Source organism: Cydia amplana, chromosome 13, assembly GCF_948474715.1.
Source record: "Cydia amplana chromosome 13, ilCydAmpl1.1, whole genome shotgun sequence".
Classification (NCBI taxonomy): domain Eukaryota; kingdom Metazoa; phylum Arthropoda; class Insecta; order Lepidoptera; family Tortricidae; genus Cydia; species Cydia amplana.
Window position 1 is genome coordinate 7,994,352 of NC_086081.1, and position 23,734 is coordinate 8,018,085.

The following is a 23,734-nucleotide window of genomic DNA, read 5'->3' on the forward strand; positions in this document are numbered from 1 at the left end:
CGGATGCGGATGCGGATGCGGATGTCAAGATAGGTACATAAAAAACGTCAAATATTACATTTTAGTAAGCGAGGCCAAGTGCGAGTCGGACTCGCGTTCCAAGGGTTCCGTACAATAAGTCCCACTCACGCTTGACTGCTAATTTCTAATAGGTTTTTTTGGCTAATTACTAAATTACCTAGCAGTCTAGCACTTCCGCCGATGCTAAGACGTTCCTGTACCGAACTGTTCCACATCCGCATCCGCATTAAATCCGCATCGATTTTATGCGGATGCGGATGCGGATGTTGAAAATAATGCGGAAGTTCCGCGGTTGCGGATGCGGATGCGGATGTTCGCAACATCCCTGATACAGATTACATGTATTTTTATAAAGTTTGCCGTTGTTTTTTGATATTAGATTATTGTTTGAGGTTAGATTACATTGTAATTAGATTAATAAATTGTGTGATAGAAATATTAAAATGCTATTCTAAACAGTTATATGAATAGTACGTATTGTATAATCACGACGCGTCCGTGTGTGCAGTGGTAGCGAGCTATCAGCTCCGAGGCAAGGCCGAAGATCACGATGCTTCTGCCCAGATACTAAGACATCTGCGGTTATCAATACTGCCGATAAGCTGTACCTACAGATTCTTTTATGGCTGCCATCAACGCGTTTTAAACCAAGGCGATAGATATATACTATGTACATAATATTTCTGCGGATATTCGTGTTACAATGCAGTTTGGTTCCATTATATAGGACATAGGTATTCAATATACAGATAAGATAGTTTTGACATTTAGCATTTTTAAAATTCCCATGCTACGAAATGGCCTATTAAAAAGGCCATGGCAGGAGAAGCTAAGTGAATCTGCCCCCAGCGAGTTTTGGCTTGTAATTTTTTTCGATGATGTGGCTTTGTATTGGTAACAAGTATGCAAAATTTGAGCTCCCAAAAGTTTATAGTTTAAAAAAAAAACTAAATATGATCGTTTTGCAATATTTTTGAAGTGAAAACTTCTTTAGCGGCGCTGGGCACTTTTTGAGGTGGGGAAAAAATGATAAACTCGAGACAGCGTAAGGCGATCACGTGACCGTAAGGGGCGTAAGCCACGTAAGGTGGCCACTCGTAATTTAGATGGCATTTAAATCAATAAAGAAAAACTCAATGTTATTTCACATTTATTTTGCGGACTCCTTTTCAAGACTCTTTACCTATGTTCAAATAATTTGACGTTGTCATGGCAGTATGTAAATAAACATGTCAATGAAAAAGTGTGATCTTATTTGAGAATGATAATAATGTATAATAAATAAATAGAATACCTCCTCCGCTAAACGTATGTATCGTGTTACCGGGCGTCGGTAACATAGTGAGGTGAGTTTTCACTTCTATCGGCACTTCCGGAGTGCAACCGTTGTTGCTTGTTTTTTCTAGCCAGTCGATTTTGACATGCGTCACGTATAATGTGCATATAGTAAAGACAATTATGTCATTAATTATAGGATATATTGTCATACAAAAAATAAAAAATAAATACAATTACATTTAAAAAAAAAAAAAATATTACTTTCACGTCAGCGACACCTCCAAATTTTTCACCAAAGCTAGCCTCTTTAATAAGTTACAAAATAAATGCATTTACTTAATTTTATCTGTGGTAGAACAAGGTGTTTTTTTAAGCATGCACGTTTCTAATGTTTCTATAAAGATTTTTTTATCGAGTCGTTTTGACGAGCGTACCTATAGAAAATGTATAGTCATGTATTCAATTAAAAAAAACACCTTGTTCTACCACAGATAAAATTAAATAAATGCATTTATTTTGTAACTTATTAAAGAGGCTAGCTTTGGTGAAAGCTTTTTTTAAAGTAATTGTATTTTGTTTTCTTTTTTGTATGGCAATACATATATCCTTAAGCAATGACATATAATTGTCTTTACTATATGCACATTATACGTGACGCACGTCAAAATCGGCTGGCTAGAAAAAAAATTATTGCAAAACGATCATATTTCTTTTTTTTTTAAACTATAAACTTTTGGGGGCTCAAATTTTGCATACTTGTTACCAATACAAAGCCACATAAACTCGCTGGGGGCAGATTCACTTAGCTTATCCTGCCATGGCCTTTCCATACGTCTACCATTCTGCATTGTGTAGGTATACTGACCTTCTTTTTGACAATATATTTTATATTAATTACTACAACCCGCTCCACCTAAGAGACATATTCAATTATTCATGCTTCACAGTGTTTTGACACATTTCCATTTAGAAAATTGGCCAAGATAACACTTTAACGCGGGGCGAAGACTGATGTAATAGCCGATAAGTGGAATTGGGTCAAACACACGTGGCGTCCGCTGCATATGTAACCTAGAAATGCGAGCGAATTGTCGCTGCTTGTTTACCTACGTCCGTCTGCCCGCGCTGTAGGTGCGCCAGCAGACATTCGGGCCGGGCCGCGTTGACCCACTTACACTATCGTTACATGCACTTCACTACTGTAGGTAACAGGGATGTTGCGAACATCCGCATCCGCAACCGCGGAACTTCCGCATTATTTTCAACATCCGCATCCGCATAAAATCGATGCGGAGCTTATGCGGATGTGGATGACGAACAAGTCTTAGCGGCGGCGTAAGTGCTAGGTAATTTCGTCATTACCTATAACGAAATCGTCTAGATCCAGAAAAGTCGGTCAAGTTACTGTTTATTAAATATAACGCACCTATATTCTTGCTCAAATACTAAACGTTTCGTTTTTTTATAATAAAAAAAATACTAAAAATGTAACATTTGACGTTTTCTCAGTACCTAATCTTGACATCCGCATCCGCATCCGCGGATGTGAGCCTTTAAATATCCGCATCCGCATCCGCGGATGTCAAAAAATCTGCATCCGCAACATCCCTGGTAGGTAATAACTTACCTACATGTTCTAAGCGCAACAGCAGGTATCTAGATTTAAAGGTTAGATTAGCACGGTTGAAAAAGTTAGGTTTATATCAAAAGTACGTATACGTCCCACATGACTCCTCTCATGTGTAGTGGAGAACGAAGAGTTAATAGGGAGAAGTTTTTGAAAATTCAGCAGTTCAGTTAGAAATAAAACAAACGAATTAGAATTACCTACATGCAATTGCTGGGAACCTGAATGTACGTCTGACCCTTAAAGTTATAAACTGTAGTAATTAAAGTTACAATTGTTTCAGAACAATTGCTAACTTTAGAATGATGCGCTAGTTGTAATTTAATTGTAATGTATGTTTATCAACTATAGCGGAAGTGGATCTCGTCTGAAATTGATATACCTAATATTTTTATAGGTGCAAGGTAACCTTTAATTGTAAGATCGAAAACCAACGTATGAATGTTTCGATATTTTCGCAAATCATTCGATATCAGGCAGGCATTTATAGATACAGCATTTTCAAGATTTTTTTTAAACTAATTATTAAATGGGAATAAGGTCAAATACAATTCTAATTCTAAACTTCCTTTATGTTTTTGGTACGTATTTATAGAGGTCAGGCTAATACGAAAGCTAAAAATGTGATGATACCTAAAAATGCCAATTTTATAATTATTTTGTGATTTACACTGCAGTTTGATGTATGTAACGTTAGCAAAAATAGGTAGATTATACTTGTACTATAAAGCTCATCAATAAAAGGAATAAAACGTATAATAGTGAGGGTGTTAAGTGAAATGACCTTTTTTTGCTTGATTAAAGCATGAAACTTGGCACAGTTGTTCCTTATATCAAAATAAGCCGATTAAGATCGGTAGCCCGATGGACCCCCCGCTTAAGCCCGAGAGGGGGGGGGGTCAAGTAGCGCCCCGCCCGGCTTCATTCTAAAAATTCTAACAGGCCCCGTTTAGCTAATAGGTCATATTTGGTATCAATTTCGGATAAATCAATAACGTAGAATTCATTTCTGGTATAAAAAATTGCAATTTGTTGAAAAAAAAAATAAAAAAAACACAAAAAATCTAATTTTTCAAGTGTAATTTTTGTTTTTTATTTATTGTCAAAATTAAACTGCTTGGTTTTTCTACATACAAAAAATATGACAATAAAGCCTATTTAATGCAGATTTTAAAAACATAACTTTTACTAACCTTTATTAAAAGGAAATTGCATAAAAAAAACTTATATCGTCTCGCGCCGGTGAATATCTTTTTACCGACATCGGCATCGATATAGACAACATCCGAAGTGCACACTCTGGAGACCGATTAAATGTATTGTTTATTGTTGTAGATTCTATTATAAAGATAGAAAAGCGTACAATTTTTTTTAATGTGTCGTTCAGTGAAAAAGGGACCTTAAAAAAATTATCACAGCCAGCCTCGTGTTTGTATAGAAGCATACTCGTATTTAGTTAGTGCCAACCACTCCATGGACTCCATGGTCCCTGTTCTCAATTAATAAGAAGTAAACTGTAAGTATTCTTTAATATACTTGCTTATTACATTATACCACACTTTAATTTTGCGTCTTGTGTATTAATACAGTTCCTTCCCCCGACACATGAATGGGTACATTTCGTCATTCACGTATATATGTCAGTTTCAACCATATTCTGGCCACAGCAGGGTTGTCAGAACAGTTTGGAAACAGTCGTCTGCTCCTTGCTTTCATTCCCAAGAAGACGGACTGAGCAAGTTTAAAGAGGAACTAAAGTCTGACCCCAAACATATAATCCTATCCTGATAAGGCTGCTTCTATTTCAGTAGTCGATTCATGTAAAGAATTATTTCGGGCATTTTTTAATTATTTAGCAACGGCTTTATCTGTAAGTATCACTTTACTTTGCTTTACAAGGTTATTTCACCTATCATCATATAAAGGTATAATAAAGTTTTGGCGAATGCTATTTATTTACTGCTATTGCTCCATCCTGTAGGAGCTTGAATCCTTGTATCGGCCAGGCTAAAAAGGGTCCATGCTTAGATCTCACTTTTATACACCTTATATTAAATGGGGAACCCGGGTTCAAATTCTAGAAGGCATTTATTTGTCTGTTTATCGTGAATACTTGTTCCTGAATTACCTATGGATGTTTTGAGTGTATGTATCAAATATATATGATATATATCATGTAGTACCCACATCACAAGTCTTATTGAGCTTACAGTATTACAAGGTCGATCGAGAGAATGCTTGGAATACGAGTACTCCTTACGTACGAGGACTCCTGGTTTTTCAGGGCCCGATAGAAATAAATTAGAGTTTAATCAACCATGACGGTAAGCTTCACTTATAACCACTGATCTTTTAGTGAAACTCATTTCTTTACCACTAGGTAAATCATTTTGAGACACTGTGTTGACAAAACTTCGAAGAGTTAAAAGTCCTTATTTATGCCATCGCGAAATTGTGTAGAGAAACATGTCACAAGTAATGTTCCTCGTGAGATTCCGAATACTCCAAGAACCATGAAAAGTCTGATTCATTTAATATGATGGCCCTAGTTGCAGATGCTGTAAAACAGTCATACGCACAGTAGACACGAACGTAGTCATAGCAGCTAGACTAGATTCATGCGTACGAATATTTCCCCAACTACAGGAATTGTGGGCTCACGTTGACACAGTGGAAAACACAATTATATCACATGACACACCATTGCATCCAGGTCAGGGAATTATATTTTAAGCTAATAAAATTATCTATTCTATAAGCTAAGTGAACTATCTTTTATTTACCCTAAAAGAGCGGAAGTCTTACCCCTCTTTCGAGCATTCACTGGAAAGGGGAGAAAAAGTGAATTCGAAGCATGGAATCTGTTCAGAGTTCAACCAAACCACTACAAGGATTCAAGCTCTTACAAGATAGAGCAATAGCAGTGGCTAAAAGCATTCCCCTAAAATACTAAAATGTTATTATATGATCGGTAATAAGTGCAATATTGAAGAAGGCAAGTTACACCGGGATATTGAAATGAAGAGTTGTATAATGTTATACCTGTTCTATGAGATTAAGTCACTGCTAAGTTATTTTATTATTAAATTCCATAATGTATACCTACTTCTAACAAAAGGGAGCCATATAAATGCCCTATTACGCACAGTGTACCGAGGGGTTGATGTTTAGGTTCAGACGTCAGTTCGTCGTCAAACTTGCTCAGTCCGTCAGACTTCTTGGGAATGGAAGTAAGAAGCAGACGACGGGTTCCACACTGGTCTGACACCTGCTTTGGTCAGAATATGGTTGAAACTGACCAGAAGTAAATGCAACCCGGAATAAAAAACGCGATGCAACTACACGAATGATGAAATGTACGCATTTATGTGTCTGGGGAAGGAACTGTATTACGACACAAGACGCAAAATTAAAATGTGGTAGGGTAATTCGCCAGTAACTGGCCACTTTTAGTAACTGGCCACCCAAAACCAAAAATTCATTTTAGGCTAGCCAGTGGCCAGTTATTGAAAGCTGGCCAGTTTTTGGAACCTTATACTAAAATGAATTCTGTTTATAGGTGAATAGAATTCATTTTTAGTTTAGAGCGGCTAGTTATTAAAGCGGCCAGTTACTGGCAAATTATTCTATAATGTAATAAGTAAGTAGATTAAATAATACTTACAGTTTACTTCTTATTCATTGAGAACAGGGACCATGGAGTCCATGGAGTGGTTGGAATTAACTATGCTTCTATACAAAAGAGAGGCTCTATGATAAATTTTTCCAAGGTCCCTTTTTTCACTGAACGACACATTTTTTTTCTAATCAAATATTATGTACGGCTTTCTATCTTTAATATATGATCTACAATAATAAACAACACATTTAGTCGGTCTCCAGAGTGTGTACTTCGGATGTTGTCTATATCGATGCCTATGTCGGTAACAAGATATTCACCGGCGCGGGACGATATATGTTTTTTTAATGCAATTTCCTTTTAATAAAGGTTAGTAAAAGTTATGTTTTTAAAATCTGCATTAAATAGGCTTTATTGTCATATTTTTTGTATGTAGAAAAACCAAGCAGTTTAATTTTGACAATAAATAAAAAACAAAAATTACACTTGAAAAATTAGATTTTTTGTTTTTTTTATTTTTTTTTCAACAAATTGCAATTTTTTATACCAGAAATGAATTCTACGTTATTGATTTATCCGAAATTGATACCAAATATGACCTATTAGCTAAACGGGGCCTGTTAGAATTTTTAGAATGAAGCCGGGCGGGGCGCTACTTGACCCCCCCCCCCTCTCGGGCTTAAGCGGGGGGTCCCTCGGGCTACCGATCTTAATCGGCTTATTTTGATATAAGGAACAACTGTGCCAAGTTTCATGCTTTAATCAAGCAAAAAAAGGTTCGACCTTTTTTTGTTACTTAAAACCTTAACTATAATAAATAATGCTTGTAACATTTTCGCCCGACTTTTAAAGTTTATATTAATTATCTACTAACAACGTATACTATCTATTAAGTAGAAGATTTTCTATAATTAACCGTCGCGGACATTACCATAAAATGGGGTGAGTAGGGTCAAAACTGAAATTCAAACCTCGATAACATTTTATTTTTACATATGAAAACTGAATGGTGTATATAATAAGTGTTCCGGACGTTTGTATTTTAGTTTTTATTTTATTTTGGGTAGTTCCATTTCATAACTTTGACGATAAAGAGGAAAACCCACCTCACCCCGTAGTGCCTCGTATTTGGGGTGAGAGGGGTTTTCATACAAAGGTGATTTTGGAAGATTGTTGGATCGATTTTTTTTATTATGCGTATTACTATAGCTCCATTTTAAATTGGAATACATTATTTTTGTAGCAGTAGCCTTAAAATCCCTTCTCACCCCCCCTCTCAAACCTTCTCTCCCCATTCATAACCCACCTCTCCCCGCGAAACCTACTCACCCCGTTTTACGGTATCTAATGATGGTGGATTATTCACAAATATTTTTTATACTACTTAACTTATTTAATAGTATTTAGATTTTCAAGCGTTGTGCAATAAGAATAAAAAAGATTTGTCAGTTACAAAAGCATTATATTTAGTTCACTACATTACACTACTAAGTATCTTTACATGCACTGAAATATAGAAGCACTCCTCTTTCTGTTATCAAAACAAGTAACATCTGTGTTGTACACTCAGTACACTGCACAGAAATAGTATTTAGATTTTCAAGCGTTGTGCAATAAGAATAAAAAAGATTTTTCAGTTACAAAAGCATTATATTTAGTTCAACACATTACACTACTAAGTAAGAAATATAGAAGCACTCCTCTTTCTGTTATCAAAACAAGTAACATCTGTGTTGTACACTGCACAGAAATGAGTCTATATGGAGCTTGCATTCAATTTCTTCCTCGCTCGGCGGTATCGCGCCATCGTAGGCTGTCGCGCACTTCCTAGCGGCCATCTCAGATCCAGCCGATAGCGCTAAAAAATTGCACCGACAGAAATGCCCGAACTGCCAACTAGGATACTTTCTACTTTAGAATACTGCTGCTAAGGTTTTAGCCTGTTCCGGTTCATAAACTTTAATACTGTGTAAGATTAAATACAACGATCATAGATAATCGATATAAGTTTATGTTTCAAAGAAACAAGAATTATGTATGGGTATTGTGTTTTTTGATACTTGATCATAATCAATTAAGGAAGCAGAAAAAAAGCGACCAAGTGCGAGTCGGACTCGCCCATGAAGGGTTCCGTATTTAGGGGATTTACGACGTATTAAAAAAACTACTTATAGATCTCGTTGAAACCAATTTTCGGTGGAAGTTTGCATGGTAATGTACATCATATATTTTTTTTAATTTTATCATTCTCTTATTTTAGAAGTTACAGGGGGGGGGGACACACACATTTTACCACGTTGGAAGTGTCTCTCGCGCAGACTATTCAGTTTAGAAAAAAATTATATTAGAAACCTCAACATCATTTTTGAAGCCCTATCCATAGATACCCCACACGTATGGGTTAGATGAAAAAAAAAAAATTTTTGAGTTTCAGTTCTAAAGTTCTAAGTATGGTGAGCCCCCAAAATTTATGTTTTTTTTTTCTATTTTTTATGAAAATCTTAATGCGGTTCACAGGATACATCTACTTACCAAGTTTCAACAGTATAGCTCTTATAGTTTCGGAAAAAAGTGGCTGTGACATACGGACGGACAGACAGACATGACGAATCCATAAGGGTTCCGTTTTTTGCCATTTGGCTACGGAACCCTAAAAAAGAAGATAGTCCATCCATCCAAATAACGACAGAGAAGTGACAATTACCGACATTCAGTAATAGTTATGAGTACAACATAAAAACATGTCAAAATTGCTAAACTGTCCCTACGTACAGTAGGTACCTAAGTACGTAGTGCGTTTTTAAATACGCCAAAATCAGTTACAAATGTATTACTGTGTATGCCTCAGCATGTAAGGATGTTATCAGGCAACCCTGTTTTCCTCGACGGCACGTGTTCATATAGAAATAAAACCGCCTACGTTTTCTATTCCTAGGTATTCAATTTCTATTTGCGATTGAGATGACTCTTGAGTGTATTCGGTCTCATTTGTTGGAATAAAGTAGGTATGTTTGTTTATTTATTACCAGTACTTTTACTTTTGTAAAACTAAAAGTAAGAGCGGGCATATAATTAGCAGGAATGGATTTGTACTGTAGGTATTATTCGAGTAATTGTGCTCGCGTTGGATTCAGTCTGTGTCGTTTGATCTCCATATCTCAGGGGTTAGGTTTTCCTAAAATAAACTTTCACGGGGAAGTTTAGGTAATCAAAATCGGTTCAGTAGTACACCTAGTAGTAGTCGTGAGAAGGTAACAGTACGAGTAACACATGGCGGTCATAATGTTAATATAATATATGGATAAAATAACATTTATTTGTGTTGAATTGACGATAGATCATATTTATTCAGCCTCAATGTTTGAAAAGAATATTAATATTTGAATTTCTCATCTCGTAAGATAGTCTAGATACCTTTGAGCGATGCTCTTAGGTCTTAACTATTCAGGGTCAACAATGTTATGTATGTCTACTGGGCTCACCGAGCTTTTACTATATATTTCTGATTTAATGACGTGTCTATTGGAAAATATTGTCACGCAGAAGCGTGAGGATAGACAGCATGAAAAACATGTCAACTAACTCTTAGGTGGACTTCACAACCAGGTGGTTGTGCCGAAAAAGAAATGAATTATTCTCATCAAAAGGAATGCATCCGCAATCTCTTTTTGTTATTGTGGATTGCGTTGTCCGTTCGGTCCGTTATCGTGGTGTGCGGTACATCGGAGCGGCATCAGCAACCCAGCACAGTCTGGGCGACGTCGGCGGCGGCGTGCCGTATCGCCGGAGCCACCGTCCGCAGAGATGACTATGTTCGCTCTCATTCATTAGAGGGGTGGGGAGAAGGGACGCAAGACGTCGCGCACCGCCCGACGATATCGATTTTGTCCCACCCTCCTCCCGCTCCGCCTCCACCACCCCGCTCTCAGCATCCGACCTCGAGTGCTCTCCTCTCGCGCCTACCGAACACCTCCGACATAAACTACGCCTTAACTACATGACGCCACAGCTCAAAATTCCGATCCCCTGTCGACGCCGAACGCGACACCGCCGATCCTTAATATACCTTCTGGTCGAAAGTCACTCGGTCGAGATTGCAATGTCGAGGCGACAGTCCACGATGCTGAAAAAATAAGCTTTTTGTTACAATTAAAATGGTAAATCAAACCAATTTTAGTAATTGCGAGGTCAAACTTTGAAGTGCCGGCGCGCGCCGAAGGCGGGCTTTTTAAACGCGTATGATTTTTAATGGGGCTCTCCTAATAACGTACTGGGAACCGTGGTGGAGGCTTCTGGCTGATGAGTGCACTGATGAGGCGAGTCCCGCGCGCTGTATTCATTACTGTGTGGCGCTGACCCTTTCCTAGACAGGTAAACGGGTTTACGCGGTGATACTGATCGTAAACACCACCCGCGAATCTATTATCACTCGATTGTAGGTACATTTCGTGTGTCGACAACCTTTATTACCCAACAAGGTATTTCTTCTCTACCGACCGGATTGCGCTGAAAATAAAACTTCTAATTAATCGTCTGCTATAAATACCGCTTACAATTTACGACTTTGGTAAATTTGGATTCGTTTATAAAATTAGGTAGTTTTCTCAAAATATGTGTAAAGGCAGAGTTAGATTAGGTCTCGAATTAAGGAACAAAAATTACGTTCATATTTATATTAATTCTAAAATTGCCTTGTACTATGTATATCTCAAATTGATGCAAGCGATAAAAAAATTAAATGTAAACGTAACCACAGAATAGTTAATAGTACTAAGTACAGAAGACTCACTCTCTAACAAAACGCGTCTTCGTCTGTTACGATCAGCACAGATATGGCCGCTAGGTGGCGACAGCGCCACGCGCGGCTTATGGCTTTCCCCAAAATTGGGGCCGAACGGATGTACTTTTAGCTACCTGTAGCAAAGCGACGAAATCGCGGAGTGAGACACGCCTGACGTAACGGGAATGTATTTTACTGTTCAGTTGAATCATCATGAACTATTTTTATATGTCTGTAACTTTCCTCATAAGGTATCATCAACTATAGGCCAAGAGACCTGAATGCTGTGTGCAGTTTATTTCCTTCTGTTTCCTAACAATTCAGAGGAAGTTCGGCACCGTCCCTTAACACCTGTACAAAGTGGTTCACTTAAAAGTGTCTAATGTTCTCTCGCCGCCCACGCTTTCAAACAAACCGTTAAAAACGCGATAAAGTAAAAACAACCAACTGACCCTAATAACTACACACCTAACAAGAGTACGCTGACCCTTGTGATAACAACACTTATTGAGACAGGTCAGGATTAATATCAGGTCAATAATTATGTCTTTTTATGACACATTGGACTCGACACTCTTGTCCGCTAAGGCTTTAATAATAGTAAACAATCTTACTTAATCAGTTGCTTTTCATACGGTTTCGTTTAGTAATAATAAAACACGGTACAAACAAAATGTCTTCGGAGCGCTGATTAGGGCATACGCGAGATTAGTGTAAAGAGCTCCCGCAACGATCAACGATGTAATGATCATGTTACATTATGGTTAATAAATAAACTAAACTAAACTAAACTAAGCAACTGTTTTAAGCCGGCTAATTGACGTGATTAATTAGTGGCACCCGGCCTGAATGTAATTATCATTCACTAAAATATTTCATTCAAACACATTTTTAGGGTTTTTATATACACTTACATGACTAACATATGATCACTAGGTATCTTTTGTGTTGCTGGTGAGCTGCACACAGGTTGCTTTTTGCAAGAGTCTATAAGCTTTAGATCTCCATCACTAAGTTAGTCTAGCACTAGGCTAATTAAGCCTAGAATGATGATTATTTGACAAAATGTGTCCTACAGTCCCTAGCAGTCGATAAATCGGTTTTGACAGCTATCGATCGATATACTTTAATAAATTTATTATCTAAATAATATACTTTAATAAATAAATTTTGGTGTTCGTTTGGTGTACTATAATGTTTATTAAATTAATCAATCGGTTTCATGATAAGAGCTCGTTCAGTCCCCTCTATTTGATGTGTTTGGATAAGTGTATAAACATTAACAAGCTCGCTGCGTTGGTGCAGTGTTAATGAATAATAACAAGAGTATCTTAGTTATTATGGAAATAGCCGTCAAATGCGTCTGCCCGAACCTGCCCCGGCGAGGGGAACGTGCGGTAGGTTATGGCATTGCATTGCATCCGACGATTTGCTGCAAGGGTGGTTTTGCATAAGTATACATACCCTGCTTTATGGCACAGTGTGTGTTTGTCTACGCTAACCGCGGGTTTTATGAATGCTATCCTGTAATTATGACGTTTGATACGCGAACGTGTTTATTTCGGATTCAATTGCTACGTTACGCGTTATTTATGTTGTCTAGTTGAATTGTTGCTTACGTACGATCATTTTAGTGTGTTTATAAAAGTTCAATGAGTTATCTAGCGCGCTGGAGGTGGAAATAAACACGAGATCGATATGGCTCGTCAGGCTGTATGGACCGGTTGCTTTGACCTGCCGTAACTCTTGCATGCTATTCTCTTCTAAACGAACACTGTGCTTTAGAGGCATTAATAAAAATGCGTTGAAGAATATTTTTGTAGAACGCTAAAGATCAACATACCGATGTATGTATGTACTAGATACATTAACTACCTATCCTCCTATGACAAGTCACTCACTATAATTGGAATTTATGCATAAGAAGGTGTAGTGACAATTTGGCTCCCAGACTTCCCACTAGATCACATTATTTCTATGTTTGTACCTATTTAAAGTTTGAGTAAGTTGGCACTCATGCACAAACAATCTTTCAGATTTTATCACCTGTTTTTTTTTAAAGGCCAATGTGGTTTAAGGGACAAAAATCTGACGAAACTAATAAGGTCGGAAATCCAATTGAGTAATATTACAACTTTATTACGAAACTTATGCGTTAAGTATATAATATCATGTAAGCAGATGAGTAAGACCGCGGGGCTATTAAGCGATCGACTAATGCAATATAGATAGAGTGCATGCGGAATCCGTCAGATGATTAAAAACCCGTGCGTGCCCACTTGACGCAGTGTTAGCTTTTTGCATCGTTGTGCGGTGCGGTGGCAGTAATGAAACGCGTCGGCGTGTGCGTCGGCCTACGTACGAGCCTTGCATTGGGTCGGGTCAGTGAACCCGCCCGCCCACTATCGGGGTAAATATGCCGAATGCACACAGATGCGCGCGCTGCCACCCCCCGACACCACTCCGCTGCATCGCACGCACCCCCATGTCTCTCACACCATCACACGACCCCGCCGCCCGTTAAAACTCCTAATTGATTGCACAAATTTTCTCGCAATAAATGTCTTTTTACGCCTTTAATGATGTAAACTTGCGCAGTTACGAGAGGTTTAATTGATATCGCGATGCGTCGCGGTGCAGCGGCGACGATAACGCGTCACCGCCTCGCCGCCTTACCGCGGTGTCGTCGGCTAGACCGTGGATAATTAATGACAATAGCGACAGACTGGCGTATTTGCCAATGCTGCGTACGTGTTTTGTTTACACTCGATACGATACCGAAACCAAAACTCGTATTAAAAATTTACCAACATAGCGATCACATGAAAAACATACGATAAGGAGATTGTCCATCTCTTGATTAAAACCATAATATACGAGCTGTGCGGAATGTCGAACGCTATCATGATGTCATCGTGACGTCATGCTTGTAAACACAGCTATGTGCAGGGGCTGTGTGGAATGACCCTCTGTCGGGCAAAAACCTTTATTAGATGTCACTGACATAACTGCACTCGTACAAGACACAATACTAATTAACTTAAACAACACTTTTTCAACCTTTGCCTCGTCCCTCTCCTTCTATTTTGACTGCATCTGTTCGTGTTTGTTTTATTCGGTCCTGTTTTTCGTTCTGCATTCTAATCAACCCTTGCAGTCCGCTTAGACCATCAATATCGTTTCAGAGGAAGGATTGCGTTTTCTTAAATGCTCTTTTTATAATAAAAAAATGTAAAATTAGTCTACTAATTAAGTAATCCCTTTTGTTACAAATTGGCAAGTTTAAAATTTAACATCTATCTAGTCTAGTTTGACGTATGAAAAGTTAATATCTAAATAAATTCCCATAGAACATTTTAAAAAAGTTAATAAAGAGCGGCTTATTTGCTAAGGTGTAGTCCTGGTCGTGAATTTAAGTAAGGATGCATGGAAAATAAACAAACATGTATAAACGAAAGCTTTTATTTAGATTTGGCCCAGCCAATGCCGCCCATAATGGTTGCACGTTACACAAAAAGAATTATTGCTGCGGCATAAACTAAAAGGCATCTGTCAATCCCAGGAGGTAATGAGACAGACTGCTAGATGTGCTAGAAAGATTGCAGTTACGTCTAAGCAACCTCGTTTAAGACTAGCTCCGTCTAGACAAACCCAATCTAAATAAACTTACCACATAAGACTGACTCTAGCTAGCGAGCAATATTCTCATGAATATTTGAAATTCTTTTAGAATCGAAAATCAGTGTTTCGTAGAGGTTAAAAAACCAATACAAACAACATCCAATCAGACGAATTGAGAATATAAATAGCCGTCTAAAGGTCATTCAACCAATCGCGTGCCTTGCTAATGTCGTTGTCTTCTGTGTATTAGCCGTGATTGGGAAAGCAATTTACTGTGTCACAGGTACCCGGATTGTGTTCTGGGTCACGCCTCTGGTTTTAAATTAACCAACGAACCACAATAGTAGTTTATCTTAGATATCGGTCAGTTTATTTTCGTAGGTACTTTGAGAGTCCGACATTATAGGACGATATTATTTTGCATGCGTTGGCCACATTATTTATTAACTGGAATAGGTATAAAAATAGATTTTACTAATTAAGGGCGAGGTTATATCATAACCTTACCCCTACTGTTTACAGTTTTTTTTTGTAACTGACTTGGACAGGGAGAGATCATCACACCATTTACGTAACGATTATTGTAGCGTCCTCGGCCAATCTATTGCCCTACAATGTTAGGATGCCTTCTTTACGGACGCGTATGTTCGACCTCCTAAAATGTTGTTTTGCGGTCCTAAGCATGCTCAATAAAATAACGAGCTTATCGCTTCCAAAACGCCGTAAATCCGCGGTGGAAGCTATTCCGCCCACGCGGAGGACTCTTCGACGTTGACGCATCATTCATTATCATAAAAATAAATATAAACCTCATTTGCAACCAATTGAACTGAGAAAACAGGTAACGATTTTTACTTTACCTGCCCCTATTAAAGCATATTAGAAATAATACAAGTTACAAGAAAAGATTTGAAATAATTAGATAGGATATTTTTTTAATGATCATTTAACAAGATCTTATTTAATATCTTAATTATTAAGAAATAATTGTAGTTTTTTTTAGTGACGTAATTTGTCGTACGATATGGAAGATGTATTGCTTATATAGCTAGCTTATATGCTTGTGTGACAATACTTATTTCATTTTTGTTTGTTTAGCGTTTCTTGTTCTTTACCCTTCCGGGTAAATCACATTATAAAGTGTTAAATATCGATGAAGAACCAATCCGGATTAATGTTAAATCCAATGAGTGTCCGTAATAAAGTCATGTAGTACGCCAAACGAACACTAAAAATTGCCAATCGGGGGAAATAATACATGTGTAAGCCAATTTTAGCATGGGTGTAGGGTAATGGTGTATTAAACAAGATACTAAAAGTACCGGGGGTTGGGGGTGAAGCTAACGGGTAGAGGGGGGGGGGGGTTTAAGGTCCCTTTTTATAGTTTTTCGTAAATAACTCTTAAACGGTGGCCCGTATCAAAAAATGTTCTATCACATAAGTAATCTACATAAAATTTTCTACAAAAAACATTCAGTACACTATTTCGCTAGGATCAATATTTTAAAATATATTAAGGTTAGAAAGTCACGTATAATTTGTTCTAAGGTCGTTTTTTTTTAGTTTTTCGTAAATAACTCGTAAACGGTAGCCCACAGCAAAATATTATCTTTTACATAAATAATCTATTTGTGATTCCTTATTAAATAAATGCTACTTTTTTTCGCTAGGATCAATATTAAAGGGAGAATATAAATTCGAAGGTCCCCTTTTTAGTATTTCGTAAATAACTCGTAAACTATAGCTAATAGCAAAAAATGTTTTATAACATTAATAATTAACATAAAATTTCCTACAAAAAGGTTATTCAATCTTTTTCTCTAGGATCAATATTTAAACCACGCTTGGCAGGCGTATACCCTTTCCCCCTTTAATATTTTTTTAATATATTATATATTCTCCCTTAATATAAATCCTAGCGAAAAAATGTAGCATTTATTTTATAAGGAATCTCAAATAGATTATTTATGTAAAAGATAATATTTTGCTGTGGGCTACCGTTTACGAGTTATTTACGAAAAACTAAAAAAAAACGACCTTCGAACAAATTATACGTGACTTTCCCACCTTAATATATTTTAAAATATTGATCCTAGCGAAAAAGAGTACTGAATGTTTTTTCTAGAAAATTTTATGTAGATTACTTATGTGATATAGAACATTTTTTGCTAGGGGCCACTGTTTAAGAGTTATTTACGAAAAACTATAAAAAGGGACCTTAAAACCCCCCACTACCCGTTAGCTTCACCCCCACCCCCCGGTACTTTTAGTATCTTGTTTAATACACCATTACCTACACCCATGCTAAAATTGGCTTACACATGTATTATTTCCGCTGTAATTCCTTCGTTTGGTGGCCTAATGTGTAGGCAGCGGATAAGGCGTAGGACGTTTCTCTATTTGTTGGCTCCGTCTTGTATAAGAGGCGATTTGCAATTATCTGGGAACAGGCCCCACCGCCCACGCGTTTCTGTCTGAAACTAGTTCACCGAGCGTGCCGTTCACATGTTTTATTTCAGTCTCTTCCTATTTGTTTACAAAGAATAACTCCTAGTGACACGAGTCGTTTGTCAAATGTACCATATTTTATTCAGGCACTTTAATCTTTAAAATTATGTCTGATATCTCTCAGCAGCACATTCTTGCAAATGTAGTCGTGTATTTATATAAACTTGAATTTACGTGGCTTTCAACATCTTTTGTAAAGCTCGCGACATAAAACCGCATGAGCTTCGCATTGTGAGCACAATGAGTGCACATGTAAGTCACTCGGAGTTGTGCGCTTATGCGTTGATATGAGACGTTGTTAGTGCATTCGATTTGAGCTCGGCCGGAGCGATCGCAACACAAGTTGGCACCGCGAGTTGCGCTCCGAGTTCCCATCTCCGGCTTCGTTCATTAGATAGTTAACTGTACCGAAATAGTGGATCACGTCCTGCTATCAGGTGTGCAGCAAACAAAACGCTGAATAGAGGCCGGGTTAAACATGCATGACGGGTGTACGGGTATAATTAAAGTTTAGGAGACGCTCACGTCGCCCGTTAACCTCGTTATCGGGCGCTGGAAGTGGGTGAGACGCGAAGGGAGGGGAACAGGCTCGGGGTAGGGGGAAAACGGGGAAAATCAATGACAGCCGCCGCGCGCCGTCTCTCCCCGGCCCGACGCGCTCATCTCGCGGCCACGTGCCGCGGTCACTGGCCTGACTCACCGCTCACCACTCGCGACTGCGATGATTTGTCTCCTACTCTGGCCACGATTCCCAAATATGATAGATGATCCCTCCGCACCCCGCTTACACCTCGCCAAACATCCCACCCCACACTTCGGCAACGCCGAAATTGTATCTCTTTCCAAAGTGTTTTTTTTTAAACTTTACACGCCGCCACCGAATGTCAAAGAAGCCAATGAAGTCCTTATACTTTTCACGCTGTATAGCATTACCTGAATACAATGTCTGTCGCGTGGCAGGTCCACTCGAGTGGCTTAACACCGGCAAACAAACAGACGCGTCAGCCGGAGCGGTGAGCTGTGCAGCTATGTAGCGAAGCCTCGCCGTTGCCGGCCGCAAGCCTGTAAAATTCACTGTAATATGTAGGTCGCAGTCAGAAATTTGGGTTATCGTTTCGCCGCGTCGATATGCGACACTTCCGCACCGCCACACCGTGAATGCTATGCAATTGCCAATGAATTATTGCCATGTTGCTGTTGCGTAATGGCCAATTGTGAATGCCAGATATTATAGGTCATATAACGCGCTGCCACGTCAATGTTCATTTGACGTATCAAACTTTAAAGCGTGGTTATAAGCAAAAGCTTTTAAATTAAAAAATATGTCATATGCAATGGTTTTGTCATTTTAACTTAATCGTTTAAGTAAATTATTAAACCCATAACGTCAAACCAGTAACGCCGCATCAATTTGTTTATATTTTAAACAAACTGTAGCAATGAACTTCGTAGACCTAAATTCGTGCGGTACGAGCGTAGGATCATTATATAAGCATATCGCGACGCGTCGTCGATCAATGTCAAACGCGTATTTGGGTCAACGTCCGTCAGCCGAATTCCCGCTCGCCGACTTCGTCATTTCCTATAACGCATATTATGATGACTTTTTATTGTAATGGAGTTCATTGTAAGAGTGACAGGACAAACGTTTCTACCATAAATGACTATTCACCACCATTGGTGAAATAAATATTAGCACGAGCGGTTAAACAACAACTTTGCCCCCTTGTAATAAAACAAAAAACTATTAAATACAGTCGAAAATCCCTAGTGCTGGATATGCCCATTATTTATTTATCGTATGGCATATCTATACATGTCACTGCGTTATAAATTTAAAATTTATAGCTAGAGTTCTTAAAATAATCCACGGCTTTCCCAGTCAAGGTCTTGAGCTCTTCAATGTTGCCACCGAATTTGGTGTTGGGGCATTCTAGCACCATGTGACGGATTGTTTGTTCCGGTTTTCCACATCCGCATGCCGCCGACTCACACCATCCCCATTTGTTCCTGTGGTATGCGGAGTTGCCCACGTCAGTTCTGAAGCGGTTCAGCAGGCACCAGACACGTCGTTGGGTAGTGAAACCTGGAGGTCTTGTACGGGGGCTTAGTTCGAAGAAGTCGGTTGGCGCCTTATTGGATTGCCACTCGCTAAGCCAGGCATTCTCTACCTTCCACAGGGGATCCATGGCGTTTAACCTAGCTAATGGTGGATTACGGGACTTAAGCCTACGATCAGTCTTGGCGAGCACATCGCCGTGAATGGGTAGAGTTGGGTCTCTCCGTACTTTATCGAGCTCGCGGTGGAGGCACTGTTCCCGGCGTAGGTGGGGTGGGGCGATGTTGCTGAGGGCAGGTAGCCAGTAGGTAGGTGTAGGGCGTATATGCCCATGAAATGACAAAAATAGGTTATTCCGTAAAAGAGGTGTTTCATTTAAAAACCCTTTTTAAACAGATTTTCAGCACAGCCGACGGGTTCTTTTTCGACATTTTCCTTTTGTTACTTCTCTTTCTTAAAAGCTCGGACATTACCGAAACTGCTTGGATTGTGAGCCAACAAAGGCTTCTTCGTTTGTGATCGTAGATGATATCTAGAAGTTTACTTGATTCCACTACATAATTAGCTCCACTAATTACACGGTAGGTCATCTGCGCCTTCCGATGTTACAAGAACTGGAAACCTTCCTACTGTTCGTGACTGGCATAGGGTAGATAAGTCTTTTACGAATTTTCCAGGCATAAAAAGTTATTACTAAATTTGACCTTTCCTTTGGGCAAAATGGATATTCCTTGGCTTGCTTTTTCTGCAACACCGCAATTTATAACAATATTAGACAAGTCGGTTGGAATCAAGTTCTATATAGTAGCCTCGCTGAACTAGGACAATTTGACTGAATGCTTACAAAAAAATCTTGTACTATCTGCCTAATAGTCTATCTATCTATTTACTCAACATTATTTAACTAACTAATATGGCTCAGCGACCCAACGAGGGTCTTGGCCTCCGAAACGAGAGCACGCCACTTTTCCCGATCCGGCGCCGTTTCCTGCCAATTATCGGCTTGAAGCTGACGCAGATCCGCTTCCACACTGTCTCCCCGTGGTATCTGGGCCGACCTACCGGGCGACCACCAGTCGGTCTTCCCAAGTACGCCCTCTTGGCAGCCCGGTCCTCTCCCATCCTTAATAGGTGACTGAACCAGCGAAGTCTGGGATTACATTATTTAGTACATTATATTCATACCCATTTTTCATTGCCATCAGGTATACTACGCGAAAAAGAAGCGGAGAGCGCAACAGTACCTGGGCGAGGATGGCTCGCACAAGAAGGAGCGGAAGTTGTACAACGACGGGTATGACGACGATAACCACGACTACATCATCAAACAAGGCGAGAAGTTCCTCGACCGGTATGAGATCTCCTCACCCATAGGGAAGGGATCTTTTGGACAGGTGAGTCCTATTATATATTCAACTGCTTTCAATATTTCTCAAAAAGCGCATTCAAGTATGTTCAAAGAGCCAAAGGCCTAGACCACGACTGCGTCAGCAACCATAAAATCCTAACTTCTTGCCCATCTGAACTTATCTAAGGTACACTTACAAATTGGAGACTCTTCTGCTAGGATTTGTATATTAAAACTGGAATTCAATCCAAAGGAGTTTGTGAAAGCCAAGTTTGCTACAGCTATGTTAATTATACATTTATCTACATCAAACATTTTATTTTCTATTACAGGTTGTGAAAGCGTATGATCACGAGGAGCAGTGTCAAGTAGCGATTAAAATAATTAAGAATAAGAAACCCTTCCTAAATCAGGCACAAATAGAAGTCAAGTTACTAGAAATGATGAACAGAGCAGATGCTGAAAATAAGTATTATATAGGTGAGTTATTAAAATATTTCCCTTTTTTTCCCTTTTTGTATTGAAATGAAGTAAAACGTCTACTAGTTTCCCCTCTGGCTTGCGTTTGGGTGCGCCAATTCTTCAGCTGCCACGAATCAACAGCTGAAATAGTTAATCAATTCAAGTTTTGGTAGGTATAAGAAATTGACAAGCTCACTTTCATGTACTGTGTTCTAAGTGTTCCAACTCCCTTCCCCCCTCAATAAAAACACCGAAGCTTTTTGTATATGATGTAAGGGTAAAAACACCAGAGCACCATTTTAAACAATATTTATTAGGGAATCACAATAATAATCAGAGTTTTGGACTTAGGTAATACGCGACGCCGATCACGCGCAAAAACCGATCTTTAGATGACAGACGTCAAAGTGTTGCTCTATTCCTGGTTCTCGTAGTGATGTCAAGACCGCTGTTTGACGATGCCGCCTTTTAGCTCGGCCATCGCCTGACCCGACCAGCGCCCCGCAGGTCACTGTCATCAGTGCAGCCACTGAAGTCTGCCACAGCCAACGCAGTCGCAGCAAGCTGGGTCTTCACCAGGTCGATGTAGCCTCCACCAGTTCAATATTCTGCGAATTGAACAAGCACCTTTTACGCTCAGCCGATATACAAGCCTTGGTCCTTTTGAGTAATTCGACTCGAGTTCCGTTGAAACGGTCTATTTCGTTATTGTCAACTTACACCAAGATATTTAGTTCTATTTCAGTCGAATTGGAGTAAGGGCTTAAGCCGACTGAACCAAATGTAAGAAAGCATGACCAGGCTAGGTACCAAATAATCCGTGGTATGAGAGGTGTTAGGATATGCAAGTCTGCTCAGCACTTGCTTGAAATACACAAAAGGCTTAATTCACGTGCATATGACACCAAGAGGATATAAATACCAATTCATTAATTATGCAAAATAATAAAATATTGCGATGAGCGTGACATCTAGCGGCAGTTAGATAAACCACCCCCTTTTTTTTAACACCATCCAACATAAATTATTTTCTTGCGAATAACGTCATATAACTTTGAAGGATTTATTAGATTTTGATAAATTTCTAGCATGTATACCCATGCAGCTAATCCAAACCTTCCATTGAGCGGTGCGTTTCATACTGACCGCTTAACATAACAATGACTATTTGTGTCGTTTTAAAAGCAAAGACTTGGAACAAACTCACAATTGGCTTCTCCGTTGTAGGACGTAAGACTCCCTCGCATGCACGCACAAAAATGCGTACAACTCGTGAGAGGCTAACATGGGACACGTCTCATGCATGTGCGGAGCTGCCTAGGCTAGGACACCACTGCCCTTGTAGGCGCAACGACCGTAGAAGTCAGCCCTTCACGATAAGGTTGTCACGGAGCCCGGTGCACGCACTCGCTCCAACTGGGTATTTTGAACAGGCACTCCCTCCAACTCTACTGGATCCGGTACTTCGCCAGCGATCCCTAGAAGGTATAAGTGCAAGCAACCCTTTCAAGGTAACCTTGAGATCATCAGTCTTAAGGTCATTAAAATATCCTTTTGTAAACAAGGTCTCAAGCCAACCTCTCAAGGTCAACAACAAATAGTACGATACGATATAGATAAAACATTCATCGGTAGTAGAAATAATGGTCCTCTTAAGGATAATATCATATCACATGCAATGGTCCGCCTCTTTAAGCCTGCACTGCAGATACCAGGAACAAACTAGCCTGTTAAAGATAGTCTTGTATCACATGCAATGGTCCGCCTCTTAAGGCCTGCACTGCAGATATACCAGTAACAAAATTAGCCTATTAAGGATAATCTAAGCTCACATGCAACGGTCCGCCTTTTAAGGCCTGCATTGCAGCAAATACAAGTAACAACCATCCTCTTAAGGATAGTCTTATATCACATGCAATGGTCCACCTCTTAAGGCCTACACTGAAAATACCAGTAACAACCATCCTCTTAAGGAAAGTCTTATATCACATGCAATGGTCCGCCTCTTAAGGCCTACACTGCAAATACCAGTAAACAACCATCCTCTTAAGGATAGTCTTATATCACATGCAATGGTCCGCCGTTTAAGGCCTGCACTGCAGATATACCAGTAACAAAATTAGCCTATTAAGGATATTCTAAGCTCACATGCAACGGTCCGCCTTTTAAGGCCTGCATTGCAGCAAATACCAGTAACAACCATCCTCTTAAAGATAGTCTTATATGACATGCAATGGTCCGCCTCTTAAAGCCTACACTGCAAATACCAGTAAACAACCATCCTCTTAAGGAATGCAATGGTCCGCCTCTTAAAGCCTACACTGCAAATACCAGTAAACAACCATCCTCTTAAGGATAGTCTTATATCACATGCAATGGTCCGCTTCTTAAAGCCTACACTGCAAATACCA

At 39.1% G+C, this 23,734-nt stretch overlaps 1 protein-coding gene across 1 annotated transcript in view; it reads left to right on the forward strand.

Moving 5' to 3' along the window:
* LOC134653704 (serine/threonine-protein kinase minibrain) overlaps positions 1–23,734 on the forward strand; it is a 132,007-nt gene that overhangs the window by 91,252 nt on the left and 17,021 nt on the right. The window contains 2 exon segments of the mRNA XM_063509097.1: positions 20,719–20,907; positions 21,194–21,341. Of these exon segments, the coding sequence (XP_063365167.1) occupies positions 20,719–20,907; positions 21,194–21,341 (337 nt within the window).